This window comes from Cyprinus carpio, chromosome B3, assembly GCF_018340385.1.
Source record: "Cyprinus carpio isolate SPL01 chromosome B3, ASM1834038v1, whole genome shotgun sequence".
NCBI classification, from domain to species: domain Eukaryota; kingdom Metazoa; phylum Chordata; class Actinopteri; order Cypriniformes; family Cyprinidae; genus Cyprinus; species Cyprinus carpio.
Window position 1 is genome coordinate 10,280,361 of NC_056599.1, and position 20,251 is coordinate 10,300,611.

At 33.2% G+C, this 20,251-nt stretch overlaps 1 protein-coding gene across 1 annotated transcript in view; it reads left to right on the plus strand.

The window, feature by feature from the left end:
• Positions 1-20,251, plus strand: part of LOC109046899 (adenylate cyclase type 9) — a 50,036-nt gene that overhangs the window by 16,473 nt on the left and 13,312 nt on the right. The window contains exon 2 of the mRNA XM_042719590.1: positions 17,752-17,927. Coding sequence (XP_042575524.1) covers positions 17,752-17,927 — 176 coding nt within the window. The remainder of the gene's footprint in view (positions 1-17,751; positions 17,928-20,251) is intronic.

The following is a 20,251-nucleotide window of genomic DNA, read 5'->3' on the forward strand; positions in this document are numbered from 1 at the left end:
ATAATTGAAAAGGTCCAGTTCATCAAAATAATGATTTAGTCTAATTCACGAACGAATGATTTTGTGAACCAGTTTAACGGATTAATTGAAAAGGTCCAATTCATAAACAAATTGTTCAAAACTTCAAAGGGTTCATTGAAAAGATCCAGGTAACCAGAATGATTCAGGCATTCATGATTCATGAATCAGGCATTGTTTAAGCCTTCTGCTCATACTAAAGGCTGGTGATTTGAACAAACCACTAACACTTATTCATCTGCATCATCTAACTCATTTGTGCAATGGACATGAATGATACTGTTATGAGCTAGCAACCACATAGCAATGCCCTGGCAAACAACAGCACCATCATAGCATCCTGATGGCATCTCTGCTCACATTTCTTTAAGAAAATGTAAATTCTAGTTAAGTTTGCATTGACATTTGATTTCAGTAGTGATGCAGAAGTGAGAAAAATCGCATTCATTTTATGTAAACTTGCAGCTAAAGAGGCAGAAGCGAGTGAGCTTGAAGAATGAGCGTATTATGGGCTGTGGCCTCTTGTGTCTGATGGAGGTTAAACCTCTCTGGCTCTCCTCCAGAGCGCTTCTGATGTCTGCTCACACATTCAGGGGAATCTCTCAAGGATTTCCCACAGTTCAGACGAGAGCTTCTCTCCGTTTGTGTGCTGAAAACACAGCCGTACTTGCCTGAGCGTGGTGCACATTGTCAGGCTGTCTTCACTCTTGCTGCTGGATTTAGTCAGAGGTCTCATTTGCTTTGACATGCTGTGTAATTTACACATGCTTCTTGTGCATTCCTGCCTATTGTCGTCAACTCTTTCAGTCTCTCAGCTTTCAAACAAATAGCAGTTATTTTCCTGTCATATCTGCCCGTTTTTGTGTGCATCTGCATGGTTAACCTCTCTACACTACATTGTTGAATTCTTCATTCTGATTGGTTGGTAGTCATTCTAAGGTGATTTTTTTTTTTTTTAAGGATAGAGGTGCTACCAATAGAGAATGTACACCTTAACTGTGAGTGTGAACCAGGATTTAGGCCTGTTTTCTTTTCTAAACCTTTATAGTTGTAAGTGCATATTGAATTGTGATAAGTGTTGTCTTCCTTGCATATATTTAGTCATTTATTGTTACTTTTATGCTGCAAAGTGGCTTTAGGGCAGCAGGGCTAAAAACTAGTAACAGCTGTTCGTTTTAAGCAAAACGCTTCATCAGTTGCGTAAGAAAGAGCTTTTCTGGAAAGGAAACCTGAAAAATTAGATAAATTCATAAAATTGTTTTAGAGAAAAGCTTGTGTAGCATTTGTTTGCCAATGTGGTGTGATATTTAGTTACTTATTTATTTGCTGATTTACGTTCAATTAATTTATCCATTCATTCATTCATTCATTCATTCATTCATTCATTCATTCATTCATCATTGGCTTATTTGTTTTTTATTTATTTGCTTTTAATTATTTATTTGATTTTTGTGTACTTATTTTTATTTCTTTGCTTATTTGTTTTCATTTGTTTTATTTATTAATTTACTTATTTTTTTGCTTATTTGTTTTATATATTTGCTTTTATTTATTTAGCTTGAATTTATTTTGCATTTATTTACTTGTTTGTTTGCATTTATATACTTTTATTTATTTGCATTTATTTATTTAGTTTGTTTAGGCTATTTGCATTTTTAGTTATTTCATTGTTTGTTTGTTTATTTGTTCATTTGTTTGAATTTATTTATTTGATTTATTTTAATCAAATGCAATGATTAATGCAAATCTAATGAAATGTAAAGAAATACTGTTTGGGGCCACTGTTTAACATCATTTTTCGAGCAGACTATGTGTTGATGGTGGCCATGGCATCTGTACTGTATCTGTCAGATTGCTCTAAAAAATATGCCAGCTCTTGAAATCATGTTAGGCGTTGTATTGGATTGGATTGCATGCTCCGATCTCAGATTATAGAATGGAACTGTTTCATTTATTATACTGCATCCACTAGTGTCACCTTAGCTTGTAGTGCAGACCGAACAATTTTCACAGAGCTCACAACAGTCTGTAAAAAGAGCTTGTATCCCATATCTACCCACTGTTGCACTCGCATTTCGTTTTTTCCTTTCTTATCTCCCAAGAGGCCTTGCTGCTTAACAGCCATGACCATGCAGGAGAGATAGCCAGAGTAGTGCATTCAAGGACACAGTGTGAGTGTGTGTGTGTGTTTGCAGTGATGACTGTGTTTATGAACTGAGCATCAGCATTATTATAGAGCTCCTGCATGCAATCACCTTATGCTCTTTGGAGTCTCGGGAGCAGCAGCCAGATCCCTGATGGAGATCTATAACCATTTGGAAAGACAGAGAGAGGACTGGAAGAGCTGTTCCTTATCTGATATTACACAGAGAAAAAGGCCTTTGGTTAAAATGACGTGACCGGTAATGGCATTTATTATATAAGTAACATTGGTCTGATTAGGCTTGTACTGGAAGTATGGCTGAACAATGTAGAAGGAAAAGTATTAATCGATATTTTATCAGAAATTTAGCTATTCAGCTCAAAATGTATACAAGAATAACAGTGAAGACATTTATAATGTTATAAACACTTCTATTTCAAATAAATGCTGTTCTTTTGAACTTAAAGATTCATGAAAAATAAAATGTATTACAGTTTTCGTAAAAAAAGGGCCACAACTGGTTTCAACATTGATAAAAATCTGAATTGTTACTTGAGCAGCAATTTGCAATATTAGAATGATTTCTGAAAGATCATGTGACTGTATATATATATATATATATATATATATATATATATAGATATATATATATATATACATATATATATATATTACAGTGTAGTATATGCTTTATATTTACTATGCATTTGCTAGAAATGACTTTCAATTGAGGAACCATTTTTGTGACTAAATATTTTATCTAATTGCTTATCAATCATGACCTGAAAATAATAACTGTAGCATTCACCACTAAGTATTAAAGTTTGGTGCATAATTCATGGATGTTGCATTTAATAATGCATATGGGTGAGTAAATGATGACATCATCTTCATTCTTGGATGAACTATTGCTTTAAAACTATTTCCATGCATGCCCTTTGTGAACAAAACATTGCTAGAGTACCTGGGAGAGAGAAAGGAGAGATTATGCTGAAATCCATTATTAGCTGCCAATTAAATGCATACACAGTGTGAGCAGCTTTTGTTCTGGTGGTTGTGAAGATCCCCGACTGAGCGCCGAGGAGCGTGTCCCCGCTGTTTTAGCCCAAAATCTCCCTCCACTCTCATGAGAGAGTGGACGAAACCTCCGCTGAGTCACAGCAACATCTGCAGATGGGCTAATATCCACTTGGCCTCCTCCTGAGAGAGCCACGGTCACTAAATATAAGCATTTGTTTCAACTGACTCACACACTTTTTGTTCGCCGAGAGCAGCTTCAGCAACATAATGCCATGTGTGAAGCATCTGCTAATATAAATTATTAAAAAACAGACCTTTGTTTGAAAAGGTCACACTACTCTGCTGGAAAGACGGCCTTTGCATGAATTTCCTTGCTGGTCTTAGCTAGTTTTTGCTGGTTAGTGCTAGTTCAGCACTGGGGAATAACATACTGTAGATGTGCTGCTTACACTGTAAAAAGAAATTCAGTGGGACCTGTTGCCACAACTTAAAGGTGCAGTATATAATATTGATACCTAGTGGTTGAAATGGGTACTGCAGTCAAAATACTTTCAAAATATTAGAGAGAGTTGTTTCTCCCACCCCTCCTTTTCAGACTCAACGCTTAGACGGGTTGCCAGTTTGAGAACTCGCAACAGCAATAAGTGCATTTCACATTGGAAGGTGACGAATCTTACACTGTAAGCTGATGATTTGATTTATCCACGTTTTAATATTGCTCTGCTCATAGAGTTTTTAGATGGATGCCGAGGCTTTTTTAGGTCAAGTAGAATCTGTGATCTCTGATCCAGTTTGTTTGCAGGCTTCTATGGTTGCAATACGCTGCATTTTCCACTAACTGGCAACCTGGGGTGTTGAAATACTATTGGGTAAACTGTTAGTAGGTGAAGTCACAGACCAAAACAAAAACAGACATTCCGACACAAAACATACATTTCAAAGTAGAATAACTGGCTGTAACATTGTTTTTAGAGAAACAAGTGTGTGAACTTAGTATGTTTACTAAATATCTACCAACATATTGTTGATGGTATTTTTATGCTTTAGTACAGTAAGAAATCCGGAGTCTAATAAATGCATGGTTGCAAGTTACAATTCAAATGCACTGATTATTTATACTAGTGCTTTCAAATGATTAATCACGATTAATTGCAGCCAAAATAAAAGTTTTTGTTTACATAATATGTGTGTGTACTGTGTATATTTATTATTTGTATATAAATGCACACATATACATTATATTTTTAAAATATTTACATGTATTGACATGTATTTATATTCCTATAATTTATATTATATATAAATATATGTAATAAACAAAAAAAATTTCTTAGATATATACTCACATGTGTGTATTTATATATACATAGCAAATATACACAGTACACACATATTATGTAAATAAAATACTTTTATTTTGGATGCGATTAATTGCGATTTATCATTTGACAGCACTAAATTTATACCTTTTAAGTTGTAAACATTATTTTGATGAGTTCTGTTAACATAATAATGTTGCTCATTACAACAAATTATCGCAATTTTAACTGAAGTTTCTGTGTTCATACATTTTTGGTAAAATAAAATAAGTTCTTGATACTTGATGCTAAACTCGCAGAAGGTTGTTTGTCAGTGTGGTTCAGCTAGTAAAAGGTTTGGTTCACTCAGAAATGACAAATCTGTCATCTTTTACTCACTTGTATGTTTTTTTATTTTGTTTTGCATTCTGAATGAGATAAGGGTCAGTAAATGATGACACGTTTCATTTCAGGGTGAACTGTCCCTTTAAGAGCCTTACTTATCCACGCGCTGCTGATGTTTTCGGCAGCTTAAGAAGCTCACATCGAGTCTTGTGACGTTTAGCTCATTGTTTCCAAGGTTATGAAGCACATGGAAAATTGTTTATTGGTTTTGACATACTGTTGGATAAACCAATTTTTATTTATGAAATAGATGTGCTCACTTTACTGTAACCTACATTGCAAAATAATCAATTTCTTACTCAGCATTTATGGCTTGTTTTCTATTATAAATATCCAAAAATTCTTAATTCAAGATACTGACTTAAGATATTAAGTCTTGTTTCCTGAAAAAAAAAAAAATGTATCACAATTAAGTGAGTTTATGCTTGAATCAAAAAACAATACACTCTCAGAAATAAAGTTACAAAAGCTGTCACTGGGGCGGTACCTTTTTAAAAGGTACATTTTTGTACCTAAATGGTACATTTTGGTACCTTAAAGGTACATATTAGTACTTAAAGTGTATATATTAGAACCTAATAGGTATTGCACCAGTGACAGCTTTTGTACCTTTATTTCTGAGTGTATGTCAGTGGGATAAGATAAATATTGTAGTTTTCTATTTGAACTGAGTTTATTATTATTATTATATTGTAGATATTTGTTCTTTTGGACACTAATTTTGAAACAGTTTTCAGAAACCAAGACTTCACATGTAATAAACCTAATAGTCAATTTGCTTCTTTTGTTTTAAGAATGCTTTGGAATACAAGATAAAAATACTGAATAGAAAAATCATAATTTGCAGTGTAGTATAAAGCATCTCACTTTGTATTGAGAAATAAAGTCCCTGTCCAAAATTCCCATCTTGCTCTTTTGTGGTTTGCTGGCAGAATATGTGTCCATCCATCATATTACGCTCTGATTATAGCAAACTTCAGGGATCAACAAACTCATTTTTCTTCTGGCTTGCTCCGTTAATAGCTCTCCTTTTTGTCCTCCTGTCTCTTTGGTAGAGATGCTTGCATAGGGACGCATCAGCATTATTATTGCTCATGCTTAGAGTTAAGTGGTTTGAAAACCGCTCTCCTTATGTTAAAGCTCAGTTAGTGCATCATCCTGCAGTGTTTGTGCTGCAGACATGAATGATTCCTCGGGTCATGTGTGGAACAGGAATGCTGTTCATTTGTAAGGTGTGAAAGTGTAGCCGTGTGCTCGGGTCACTCTCTCAACACATCCCCCACCCTCCTCTCCAGTCCGCTTGCTGATCCAACTGGAAGTGTTGAGATCCAACTGTTGGCACTGCCACCGTGCCACATGAGCCCACCTGCCAGCCTGGGCCACCTGTTCCAGTGCTCAGCCTGCATCTAAAACAAACCTTACAGACCAGGACTGTGTTACTCAGAGCTGAATCACAAATACCTGCAAAATTCTAATTGAGTTCCATACTAGATTTCAAATTGAACTTGAATTGTGTTAGCAAATGTGAGGCAGAAAGTGAGTTTTAATTTGAGAAAGCAGAATTAATACATTTCATGGTTTTTCTTTTCAGTATGAATTACCCATTACCACGTTTCAGAAAATCAATAAGAATATATAACTAAGAATGTAATGTTATGGTTTTAGAATATAATGTGTGTGTGTGTGTGTGTGTTTGTATGCATGTATGCATATATATATATATATATATATAATATATATATATATATATATATATATATATATATATATAAAAATGTAGTTACCATTTCTGAAAATACCTTATACATTACATACCTTATACATAAAATATGATTATGAGTTATTTATATTAAAAAGAAGAAACAATATTAATAAATAACTAAATGAATGAATGAATGAATGAATGAATTAATTAATTTAAAATAATTTTGGTATTTTAACTATTAAATATTTTCTGGACGATGGCGGAAGAACATCTTTGAATTTTCTATTAAGTTATATTAATATCTGTAGAATAATATAAATTAATAAATAGAATAATGAATAAAGAAACACACTTTCAACTTTTCTTTTTTTCACACTTTCACTATTTTTTTTTTTTTTACATATATTTTATTTTATCTATATTTTATAGATTATATTATATATTACATCAATAGTTATATTATACATTTTATAGTGTGGTGGACTGTCTGTGTTAAATTAATCTGTCCTGGTGGCTATGTAAATTTTTTGAAAGTGCTTAGATTAGAGAAATATGCCTAATGAGCCGAAACATTAATGCATTTGTCTACATAACATACAAAAAAGCATAATTAGTCCAAATTAATGATGCAGTTATGTTTTTTAGCAAAACATAAAAAAAAATGATGTGTGATTATGCAATACAGTAAATTCCCTTTTTCCCCCCCAGTTGAGCATCCTGTGTGCTGTAGCTCAGTTCAATGTAAAAATCACACTCATGAAAGGATCCAGTTGTTAAATTCTGCAGGCCTGTGCTCAGAGTCTGGTGAACAACAGCCTGTTGCTGTCTCCATCTCATCTCTCCAGATGGGCGGCTTGAGCGTGGGTGTGCTCAGCGCTGCAGTCTTTGATTTTATGGGTTCCTCTCTCAGTCTCATGTCTTTCTGTTCTCATTTCAGTGGACAAGCACTTTGTCCTGTCATGATGTGGCGAGTGTTGTGATTGTAAGTATTTTTGTGATTGTGGAGTGCAGTGTGGTTGACACTGAGGAACTCTTGATATTGACCCAATTGGCTTTCCATACAGGACGGGGTCGGGGTCTTCTATTGTCCTGTGAATATGGCCAATGAGTGGATGGACAGCATTAGTGTGAAGTGGTACTTTTCTGTGCACTGTACTCTTGTGGACAAAGCCGTTGTTGGGTGTTGAATGGAAAAGCAGACAGTAGTGTGGGTGCGCTGATGGGATATTCATCATGTTGGCCTGTGGGAAAAGACCTGGCTACTTTACATCCACACAGGAGATTAAGAGTGTATATATACCACAGTTTAATGATGAGAAATAAAGAATCCTGTGGTCTTGCAAGATTTTCAGTGAGGAGCAACTACATTTTGTCTGTTTCTCAAACAAAGATATTGTATGACTGCTTTCGATGACCTTTCTGGAGCTTGACGGATATAATCACCAGTGTTTGGGAAAGTTACTTTTAAAAGTAATGCATTACAATATTATGTTACTCCATAAAAAGCAACTAATAGCACTTCTTTGTTCCTTTTTTATGCTCTTGTGTTAGTTTTGTGTTACTTTTTGTCACCTGGGCTGTGCTTGTTTATTTACTTTTTAATAACCAAATAACCTCTTTCGCACCAAAAGTGAAATGAACAAGCCTCAGGCTAAACGAAGTGACTCTGCAGTTACTCCTGATTTCTGTCAACACGGGGACAGGACAGCTGTCAATAAATAAATGCCAAAACAAAGTAACTTGCATTACTTGTTTGAAAAAGTAAAAGATATTTTCTTGTAAACTTAAAAGTTATGTTTTGCTTTACTAGTTACTTAAACTGTAATCTTATTACGTAACTCGTGTTAATTGTAATGCTAATGCGTACCCTCCAACACTGATAGTCACTGTGTTATTTTTGATTGGAAAAGAGAGCACTCTTTAAATAAATCTCCTTTTTTGTCTTCTAACAGCTTATGGAACAAAATGTTCATTTTTGGTTCATCCCAAGATCCCTTGACCCACTAAATTATACTCACTTTATTTTAGTAGCCTACTTATTATGAGACATTTGCAAGAGACCACTGCTGTATCAACCATCATCCCAAAAAAAAAAAAAAAAAAAAAAAAAAAAAATATATATATATATATATATATATATATATATATATATATATTTTGTCTGGTTCTCATATATTATATAAATAAAACAATTTAAAACAACAAACAAATAAAAAAAATATATAGATAATATAAAATATAAAAAATAAAAAAAAATATATACATAAATTAATTATATTAAATAATAAATATATCAAAACAATCATGTGAAAATATATTATTTACACAAAAAAAATATGAAGCAGCACAATTAATTTCAACACTGGTAATAAGAAAAATGTTTGTTGAGCAGCAAATCAGCATTAGAATGATATCTGAAGGATCATGTGACACTGAAGACTGGAGTAATGATGCTGAAAATAAAGCTTTGATCACAGAAATAAATTACATTTTAAAATACATTAAGATAGAAAACATATATTTTAAATTGTAATAAATTACCACATTATTGCTGTTTTTACTGCATTTTTGATATATAAATGCAATATACAAATAAATGCAGCCATGGTGAGCGTTATAATCTTCTTTAAAAAAACATTAAAAAAAAAATCTTATCAACTCTTATCAACTTATCGTAGATAAACTTTACTTGGCTGTTGAAATAAAATAATAGTTCATATTTTCGATTCACAAACATATTTTGTTTCTGCTGCTTTCCAGACATGGTTCAATATCAACAAACAAGTGAACACAGGCTATCAGTGCCATAATGTACAGTATATGAATAATGCAAATAGTGTTTATGAATATAAAAGTTTTAAGTGTCCAAATTAGCTGAGACCGTTCTTTCTACCTACATGCTGATTCAGTGAGCCACTTTCCGCACACGTACACATTCTACATGATGGGCTATAGGAGCTGGCTACACATCTTTCCCGTATGCTGATTCAGTGAGCCACTTTCCGCACACGTACACAGCGTTTGCGAAAGCGTCGCTCCTGAGGGAAAGCCTAAAAAAAGGCCTGTGTATCAGAACTCTCTGACACACTTCTCTCTCTCTCTGTCCGGGAAAGAAGAGGTTTTTGAATGCAGAGACGAGTGATTGATGGGGCTCAGCCAAGAGTTGCCCCATAATCAATGCGATCGATCGCTCTGTTACTCGGCAGTCAGAGCAGCGCCGCATTAAGCGAGAGATCCAGAGCATCCGTTTGGGATAAATGACTTGGCATGTTAGAAGCCTTTGACTGGCCCAGCTATTCATCCTGACATCTCTAAAGGGATGACAGCTAAACGCAGTTTCTCAGGTCAAAGGGAAGCGTCGTTCGCAAATTATTTTACTTTTGCAATCTGATGTGTTTATGTTGAAACTCAAAGATAAAAGAACAGAGTTTTGTTTTATTCATCTGTAGCTTTGCAGATGTGAAGTATCCAGTAAATACATTGATTGGAATGGGTTTTCTTGACTTAAGTTTAACGACATTACACTGAGAAAAAAATAATAAAAAAACTTTTTAGGCCTAAATTTAACATTTATGTAATTGAATTGCATAGAAAATTTGGAGACAGTTTTTACATAAACAAATAAACTTAATGATATGCATACAGTATTTGTCATTCATACATAAACAAAATGGGTAAGATTTCTGCACTCAAAACTGTTATTTTATTTAATTAAAAATTGTAATAAAAATTACCATAAATCTGTTAATTATTAAAACAAATTACGTTTAGCAGTTAAAAACAGGATTGTTATAGTAAACTAAAACTAAAACCATAAAAAAACGTTGTAACTTGATTTAAAATAAACATTACCTGAAACAACATAAAATATTACAAATATAAAATATGAAAAAACTAAAGCTAAAATAAAAATTTATTATACTAAAAAAAAAACTAAAAACTAACATAAAAAAATAAAAAAACAAAAACAAAATGACTGAAACTTCAATTTAAAATGAAAACAGAAAATATAAATTTTAAAATTAACATAACTTAAAAACTTAATTCAAAATATTAATAAAACTCTGATGTCAGTGCTACTTAAATGACATTCCTAAAAAGTATGAACATGGTTAAATATGACTATAGGCGTTCATGAAGAAAATAAAAGATTGCGATTGAAACCAATTGGATTTATTGAACTTTCAATGTGCATGATAAGATCATGCATGAAGAAAGTATATGGGTCAGTTGTGATTTGATGATGGTGAAGCAGTGAAGTAAATGAGAGATGAGTGAATCTGGAGCGCTCCGCACCTGTAGATGTCTGACTGCAGCCGCACTGATCTCTGTCTGCTCGTACTCGCTCTCCGCTGTTTGCCTCATTTGTTCCCGCAACCTCAGGCAAAATGTCAGTAGCATTGAAACGATGAATCATAAAACAGTCTCATTTAATGATAAAAGATGACCAGTGACAGCAGGCAGTGACAGCAGGGTGTGATTCAGAAACACAGTCATCACTTATTCATTCAGAGCTGTCGCTCCATGTCTTCAGAGTGAATGTTCCTCGCCTTCAATCAGTCAGAGCACAAAAATACTGCAGGAGGACAGAAAGAGTTTCCCACTGTAAAGAAATAGTTTACTTAAATTCTGTCATTTACCGCAGGTCTGTCCACACAATGTCGAAATTTTCAGGTTATACTATCCTTGTGGGGACACAGTGTAGCATAAACACACACACATCAGTACACACACACACACACACACACACACAATAAAAAAAAACACAAAAAAAAAAAAAAAACATAAAAAAATTGCATATATATATTTAATAAAAAAAAAAACGTAAAATTATATAAAAGTGGTTCAAATTACACACACACAGACACACACACACACACAAAACATACACATACATAATATGATTGCATATATATATTTACTTTAAAAAATTGCATTCAAAATTATATAAAAGTGGTTCAAATTACACACACACAGTATATTCACAAAATCACATTTTTTATAATGAATATATATAATATATATATGTATATAATTATATATATATATATATATATATATATAAAACGTAAATCTACTATTTTATATTTATAAAATGTTATATTATACATATATAATAATGTGCTTTAAATTATATAAGTACTATTTTTAATCTAAAAAAAGTTTATTTAAATAAATTGTGTGTGTATGTCATGCATACAAACAATAAGTTTGTTTTTTTATATATATATAATACTTAATCATTTTGATATAAAACCCACACAATAATTTGTATTTTTTTTTTTTATGTAATATTGAATACAAATGTTGCCCTACTTAAAGACTGTGATGATGAGCTGCTGCTGTCAGTCATATGCAGTAAAAGCCTCTGACTCGCTGGTGTCTGTGGCTCTTTCATTGAGCCGGGTGTGAAATGACTGTCTTGTTGGCTCAGGGTTTGGAGTTCGTCTGGAGATGTGACCTGTTTGTCATCCCTGGTCCAACGTTTTTAATTATGTGCCAGTTTTTTGTGGGAGGTGAGGCTGTATTGTCTGTTAATTAGGTTGAAGATGGATCTGAGATGTTCCTCGTTCCCATGATTGTCTTTCTCTTCTGCGCTCACGCTCGAGTGACAGAGTGGGAAGAGAGCTGAAGGAGTAAATCTCATGAAGATACAGCCGGGTCATCTTTCACCCCAGTATTCAGTCGCATATGAGAAGATTTATTACAGGCTTTGTTTTGGATGGCATAATACAATATTTATGTTTTTTGGTTTTGATTTTAGGATAAAATACGAGCGGGCTTGTCAAATGATTTAGGATAAACATCCAAAATAAACGTTTTGTTTACCAATAATATATGTATGTGACAGGGTATTTTATTATGTAGATTATATAAACACACACATAAATTATATATTTCAGAAAATATTACATGTATTTAAGATATATTATGTATATTTGGATATGATATATAAATATGCAATATATAGAAAAGAACCATATTCTTCTTAAACTATCATGTGTGTGTATTTATAGAGGTCGATCACACCACATATCTTAATGTAAACAAAACTTTTATCATTTGACAGCATTTTTTTGGTTTTCGATTGTAGGATAAAATACGAGAGACGCTTCTGGACGGGAGAGTCTCATGCTCATGTTTAAGATGTGTGCGCTGATGCAGCTCTGCCTTGTTCATTGAGAGTCGAGCTTTGGTGAAAGGGTGACTACACATTAGAGAAGAGGGAAGTGTTTTTCTGTTCTTTGACGCTTTTGGTGAAAAAATAGCCCTTAGTGTTTTTCTGTTCTTTGCCTTTTCTATAGGCCCCGCATGGTTTTGTTTAAGTGGCTAAGATACAGAGCCAGTGCTGACTGATCTACCATTCATTACACTGAATACACTCTGAATACAGAGCCCTGGCTCTGAAACGCTCGACTCTCTGAATGAGTGACAAGGCCAGAGCTGCAGCACACACATCTTAAAACATGCACTAGACTCTCCTGAAGCCATACAGAAGCGTCGGGCTTGTATTTTACCCCAAAATCAAATCCAAAACCAAAAAACATAAATATTGTATTCTGCCATCAAAACAAAGCCTATAATAATATTAATTGTTCTAAAAATGGGCTTCATTTTCTTTATGCGACTGAATACTGGGGTGAAAGATGACCCGGCTGTATCTTCATGAGATTTACTCCTTCAGCTCTCTTCACACTCTGTCACTCGAGCATGAGCGCAGAAGAGAAAGACAATCATGGGAACGAGGAACATCTCAGATCCATCTTCAACCTAATTAACAGACAATACAAGCCTCAACTCGGCACATAATTAAAAAACGTTGGACCAGGGATGACAAACGGGTCACATCTCCAGACGAACTCCAAACCCTGAGCCAACAAGACATTTCACACCCGGCTCAGTGAAAGAGCTCAATGAAAGAGCCACAGACACCAGCGAGTCATATACTTTTAATACAAATGACAGCAGCAGCTCATCATCACAGTCTTTAAAGAGCAGGTCATATGGGTTTTTGGAAAATATCTCTTTTGCAGTTTATAATGTAGCTATCCTTAAATGAAAACAATCTTCAAAGTTAAATATATAATCAGAAAAGTGCCCTGATAACAACTAAAGATTACATCCTGTCAAATAGACGTTGGTTCAAGATTCGCCTTTACGAGTACGTTTATATTTTCGAATTGTGTGCCTGTTTTACCGGTGACTACTTCAATCTTGGGTAACCATCTATTTGACATCTAATCTTCTTGCCTTTGGACCAACGAAACACAAACACTCTGACCTGTAAGTACAAAAACTTCGTTGTAACCATTTACAATTGAGTGCTTCAAAAGACGTTTTGTTCAATATGGATGTATACAGAATTTTAAAAACTTTTTGGTTGTTTGCATCCTTCATGTAGTTTTGATAAAGGATTTTTTTTTTTGTACTTCTCTCCTGATGCGGTAATTTGTTGCTTTTATCTCGCTGACTTCTAATCTTCTAATGACTTTGGTTTAATAATAAAGAAGCTAGTCCAAACCACAGACTGTAAGTCATTGTGAAATTGCTGTTTAATTGTGCAACCGGTATTTTAGGTTTAATGCAGGAGATAAAAAATAGTTTTTGAGCTAATATGTGCGTGTTATGACGTAAGTTAAGACAGAGCGTCTAGGTTTTCCAAGGGTTAAAGATTACAGTAGACGTACTTTGGTTTACTGAGTAGTTTCAGTTATCAGTTAACGTTTTCGCTGTGATTTAGCAGCTAAACTATTAGCTGTGGGAACAATTCACTTCGATTAGTGATATTGTTTTTTATGTTAAGACTGGTAGGGGACTCCAACACCAATTTTATGTTAAGGACCTTTGTTAAAATACCATATGACCTGCTCAAGGACTCAACTCTGTGCCAACATTTGTTAGCTGACCAATCAGAGCAGAATAGGCTAATGGAAAAGGGGTTTACATGTGTATTGCTTGGAATGGATGTTTGCCTAATCAGCTTCTGACAAATGACTTAAGTATTAATGTATATTCTATAAATATACAACCCTTTTTCTTGTTTGATGCATTTAATGTTGTAGGGGACACCACACACAATATTAGGTTTAAATACCATCTGACTGCTCTTTAAAAAACTTAATTTGTTACTCAAAATTACATTTAAGCAAAAAATTATACAAATTATTTTGTGGGTTATATATCAAGATGATTAAGTATTATATATATATTATAAAATTATATAATATATAAAATATATATATATATATATACTTTATATATATATTGTAACTATATATATATATATATATTTATAGATATATATATATATATATATAAAATTTATGCATGTATACACACATACAATATTTTTTAAATAAACTTTTTTTTTAGATTAAAAATAGTACTCATATATTTTTAAGCACATTATTATATATTCATAATATAAAAATTCTTTTATAAAAATATAAATACTCAGTTTTAAATTTACTTTATATATTAATGCTTTTAAGTTTAAAAAGGAGATTTTTTCCATATACTGTGTGTGTGTGTGTGTGTGGGTGTGTATAAAATAGTTCCAGGATTTTAGAGTTGATCCTGAGTGTTTGTTTATTCTCAGTTTCCCGGATCAGATATTTGTCTGAACAGCGCTGTCAGTGTGATGTTTACAGTGGAGTAGGGTTGAATCGATGCCAGCTCTGTTAGATCAGTACTGATACTTAATCGATACCTTAAGCGCCAAAATAAAAGTCTTAGATCTATGTGCAGATTCAGGGTTTCAAATGTGAAAAATGTATTTATTTTTTTTAGGAATCATAATTTTTTATTACAGTATGTATATGTATGTGTGTGTATTGGCAGCATTGGCAGCAGATTGCATGATCATATAAAGCAGTCATCAGTCACAGGCTTAAACTCACAATTACCTTCCTTCCAGCAAATAGGAGATGATCAGGTAGGCCACTGAAATTGATTGTATTGAACAGTATATCAGTATATTGAGAAGCCCATTGTTAGTGAATACATTGGAAAAGTAATAAGCTAATAAATCCCAGCACTTGTTTTCCACCAACGGTTTGTTTTTTCAAAGTTGTCATCTTGGTGAAGTGGCCAAATTGAAATCCCTGTTTTCGAACCTCGTTAAATATTCATGAAGGTTTAAGAGTGTTTTACGCCGGGGCCCATATGGAGCAGCACAGTGACTTTATGTCAGATCTGTTGGTCCGCGCCAGCTCGTGTATCTCCTGCCAGAGCGCCGCTGCTGTTCGCGGACAGGTGAATTACGTGCGTGAGGACGGGAACACAGACGCTTAGTATTTACACCAAAATACTGCCAGTATTGTGACTCTTTTAGTTGTGGCTATAAAACACTTGACCGCTCACAGTCAGTGCTTCTTATTCTCCCTCCCTCAAGCAACCCTCCCTATTTATATTTATATCTACATCCACCTTCTATAAAAAAAATACATTCATCAAGCATTTGATAGATAGAGTGACTGTGAGGATGTTTCATCATTACAGCGACTGTGGATTCCTTTCACTTCCTCAGCTGAATGTCTGATTACTTCAGAGACAGACTGAGCTGCTGCTGATGTATGGAGAAATCAACACAGATGATCATTTTAAGTTATGTGTTCTTTATATACCCCGATGCCAGTCTTGCACTGGTCAAGGTGGTCTAGTTAGCTGGTTTTAGTGTGGTTGTAGGCAGTTATTTATTTGGGAGACCAGCTAAACCAGCTTTTAACAAGGGTTGAGTAAGTCTTGATTGTATTGGCTTATTTCCCTACCAAATCATGTGGTTTTTAAAAGCCTGATTAGATCATGATAACAGTATATCTGACTGTCCTTTTTGGTTATTGCTTGTCAGATTATATAATTTGACCTTAGTGAGATCTTGGGCAAAGCCCTACAGACATTCCTGAAAAACTGTATTTAATTTAATCATATGTGACCCTGAAGCACAAAAGCAGTCTTAAGTCGCTGGGGTATATTTGTAGCAATAGCCAAAAATACACTGTATGGGTCAAAATTATAGATTTTTCTTTTATGCCAAAAATCATTAGGATATTAAGTAAAGATCCATGTTCCATGAAGATATTTTGTAAATTTCCTACCGTAAATATATTATAACTTAATTTTTGATTAGTAATATGCATTGCTAAGAACTTAATTTGGACAACTTTAAAGGTGATTTTCTCAATATTTTGATTTTTTTGCACCCTCAGATTCCAGATTTTCAAATATTAACCCAGGTGGTTATTGTGTGTGTGTGTGTGTGTGTGTGTGTGTGTGTGTGTGTGTGTGTGTGTGTGTGTGTGTGTGTGTGTGTGTGTGTATATATATATATATATATATATATATATATATATATGTATGTTTTTTTCTTCTTCTGTTTATGGAATGTTTATTGAGAGCTATAAACCAAGTCTAACATTGTTTATTTTATTTTATTTTATTCCATTTTATTTTAATGACATCTATAAATGAAGTTTAACTTACTCTTGTTTTGTTTTCATTTATTTTTATTTTTAATTTAATTGTATTATTTATATTTATTTTATTTTATATTTATTTTATTTTTTATATTTATTTTATTTTTATTTATTTATTTATTTTTATTTATTGATTTATTTGGATTTATTTAGATGTTGTTAGACCATAGCAAAACCACACAACTCAGGGTTTTAAAATGTCCCAAATATCTGTAAGAGGGTTGCAAAAAATTGCAAACTTCATCTAAAGTAAGTACACAACTCATATTATATTTATAAACATTTTACATTTACAAACAAATATTTTTCACTGACCATTTATATACATATATACAACAAAGTGTATATATATATATATATATATATCTATATATATATATATATTATATATATATATATATATATATATATTATATATATAAAATTACTTTTTCCCCTTTTTGTGGAAAATACCATCTTCAATCTGCATATGTTGTCTTGGTCATGACAAAACTGTACAGTGTGCACTCGACAATGCTGTGTGTTGGTGTAAGTGTCTTTCTTCACACACCATGTGTTTGCTCAGAGTTGATTGATGAATTCATTCGAACGCTGTCAACTCAGGTCAGTGTACAATGAACCAAACTGATCTGGACAAACACTGCTGGGACTGGATGGTCACTGTGTGTGTGTGTGTATCCTATACAGGTCTTAAGACGTATCTGATATCCGGGAGGAAGGTGAAGCTCACCCAGTGGAGCTGCCCTCCATCTGCTCTGGTGGCTCCTGAGCTCAGACAGTCTCTCAGCTCCTCGTCCTTCAGCCACAGCCCTGACATCACATCCTCGGCCTGCGCTCTGCCCCCTGCCCCGGACAGAGCTAAGGTCAGTCCCACACCAAAATCCTTTATCCTACATAATTAAAAGTGGTATTTTAATGCACAACCTTGTAATCACATCACAGGTAATTGATTTAATGCAGCAGTTCTCAACCTTTTTTTTTTTTCGTGGCCTACCACTGTCAAAGACAATATTAAACAGTGAGGTCAAAGATGTTTCTGGTACTTCTGCCATGATACTAATTTTTGATCAACTTTTTTTATTTGCAGAAACTTGGAGTGCTATTATATAAAAATAATTAAATTATAAGTTAAATTATATTTCTATAAATATAAATTAATTATTATAATTATTACTTATTATTATTGATGTGCTATAATTATAAATTATACATTATCAATAGTTCTTATTATTATTATTAATTCATTATTTTAATATTTACAATTAACAGTGTAATATATAATAAAATGATACAGTTTGATGTGTTATCCTTATAAATTCTATATTATTAATATTAATTATTAATTTATTAAAATTTTACATTTAACAATTTAATATATCATATCATATATCATGATGCAAAATTAGTTCAAATAAAATATTAATTATAAAATAAAAATAATATTATAAAATTAAAGTAAAATATAAAATTTAAAACAAATATGAAGTAATAAAATAAAATAAATTTGAGACTTTTTTTAGTTGTTTTAAAATCTGCCATTTCTACTCAATACATTTTTTCAGAGCTTGACAAACAAGAAAAATGTATTCCCACTATCACAGATTTCCATGACTTTTTCAGATTTAATTATTGTCCATGACTGGTCCAGATTTTGAAATATAAATATAACTTTTAATTCCCTCATATATCTAGGTTTTCTAAAACTTTAGACTTAAAATGAAATAAAAAAATTATATTTGTCTTAAAAAACAATTAAAAAAAAACAAATTTAAAATCACAAAATTTATTTCTGTGACTATATGTATGTGTGTGTATTTTTTTTGTGTGTGTGTGTGTATATATATATATATATATATATATATATATATATATATTATATAATCACATAATACATAATCACGCCATGAACTAAGGAGCTGTTTTTAGTCAATGAATGTCATAAGTAAAATATTCATAAAATACTTTTCTGAATATATTAATATAATGAATACAAGCAGTCGGCGTATCAGCTGTTGTATTGAGTTTTACTTTATGTTAATGCACTGTCTCTGTGCATGCTGCTTTCTCTCAACTGTTCTCTGAAAAGCATTATTCCATTTACTGATGAAAAGACTGTGCTGGAAAAACACACTACGCTGATGCATTTGTGCGAAACTGCAGTGATTTGTGGAAGGCCGAGAGGGATCACAACCAGCATGCCAATAAGCGAGCGTGGCCAGACCAGATCTGTGAGATCACGATGTGCCTTGTGCAGTGCATCCACCTCTCCTTTTAAATTTGATCGACCAGTTGAATGCCCGATGCATTCATCCAGGCAACCTTTCAGAGGACACCACATTACCCAGCAGCCTTTGCAAAAGATACTCTCGTCATTGCACTTTAATACTGATGGGACCTTGGATTGCAAGCGATAGCGGAAAATAAGATAAGGGAGGGCTGCCGAACCGTTGCTCGCTCCTCTTGTGCAACCAGCAGAGAGGGAAAGCGAGAGTCTGTCTGTCTCCGTCTGTAGTAATTATTCATCTCTGAGGCCAAATGCTGCTGATTTTTAATCCCTTGCATATTCGAACGGCAAATGTTAAATGGCAGATGCAACACATTTTAGAGCTGCTTGCTAAAGCTGGCATCACTACTGCTGAGATTTGAACAAACCCTTAGGCTTTAAACTTTCTCTAAAAGTCGAAAACCACTTTCATACCAACTAAGTTTGGCTAACATTCTGGAAAGGTTCTCTCAACATGATGAACAAATGTTATAAAAAAAAACTTTCTACCAGATGATAAAGGAATAGATAACCGAGAAATAAAAATTTGCTGGAAATTTACTTACCATCAGTGTAATTTGTTTCTTCATCAGAACAGATTTGGAGCAATTTATCATTACATCACGTTCACCAATGGATGCTCTGCAGTGAATGGGTGCCGTCAGAATGAGAGTCCAAACAGCTGATAAAAACATCACAATAACCCAGCATTAACCCACAACACTCCAGTACATCAGTTAATGACTTATGAAGAGAAAAACTGTATGTTTGTCAGAAATGAAACCATCATTTTAACTTGCTTCCAGCTAAAATATGAGTACTCTATCCATAATATTGCTTTCTCCTGTGAAAAAAACCCCATCTCATCTAAGTCAGGCAAGAAATATGCACAGATCAACCATCTACAAGCGAAAACAGTGCAAA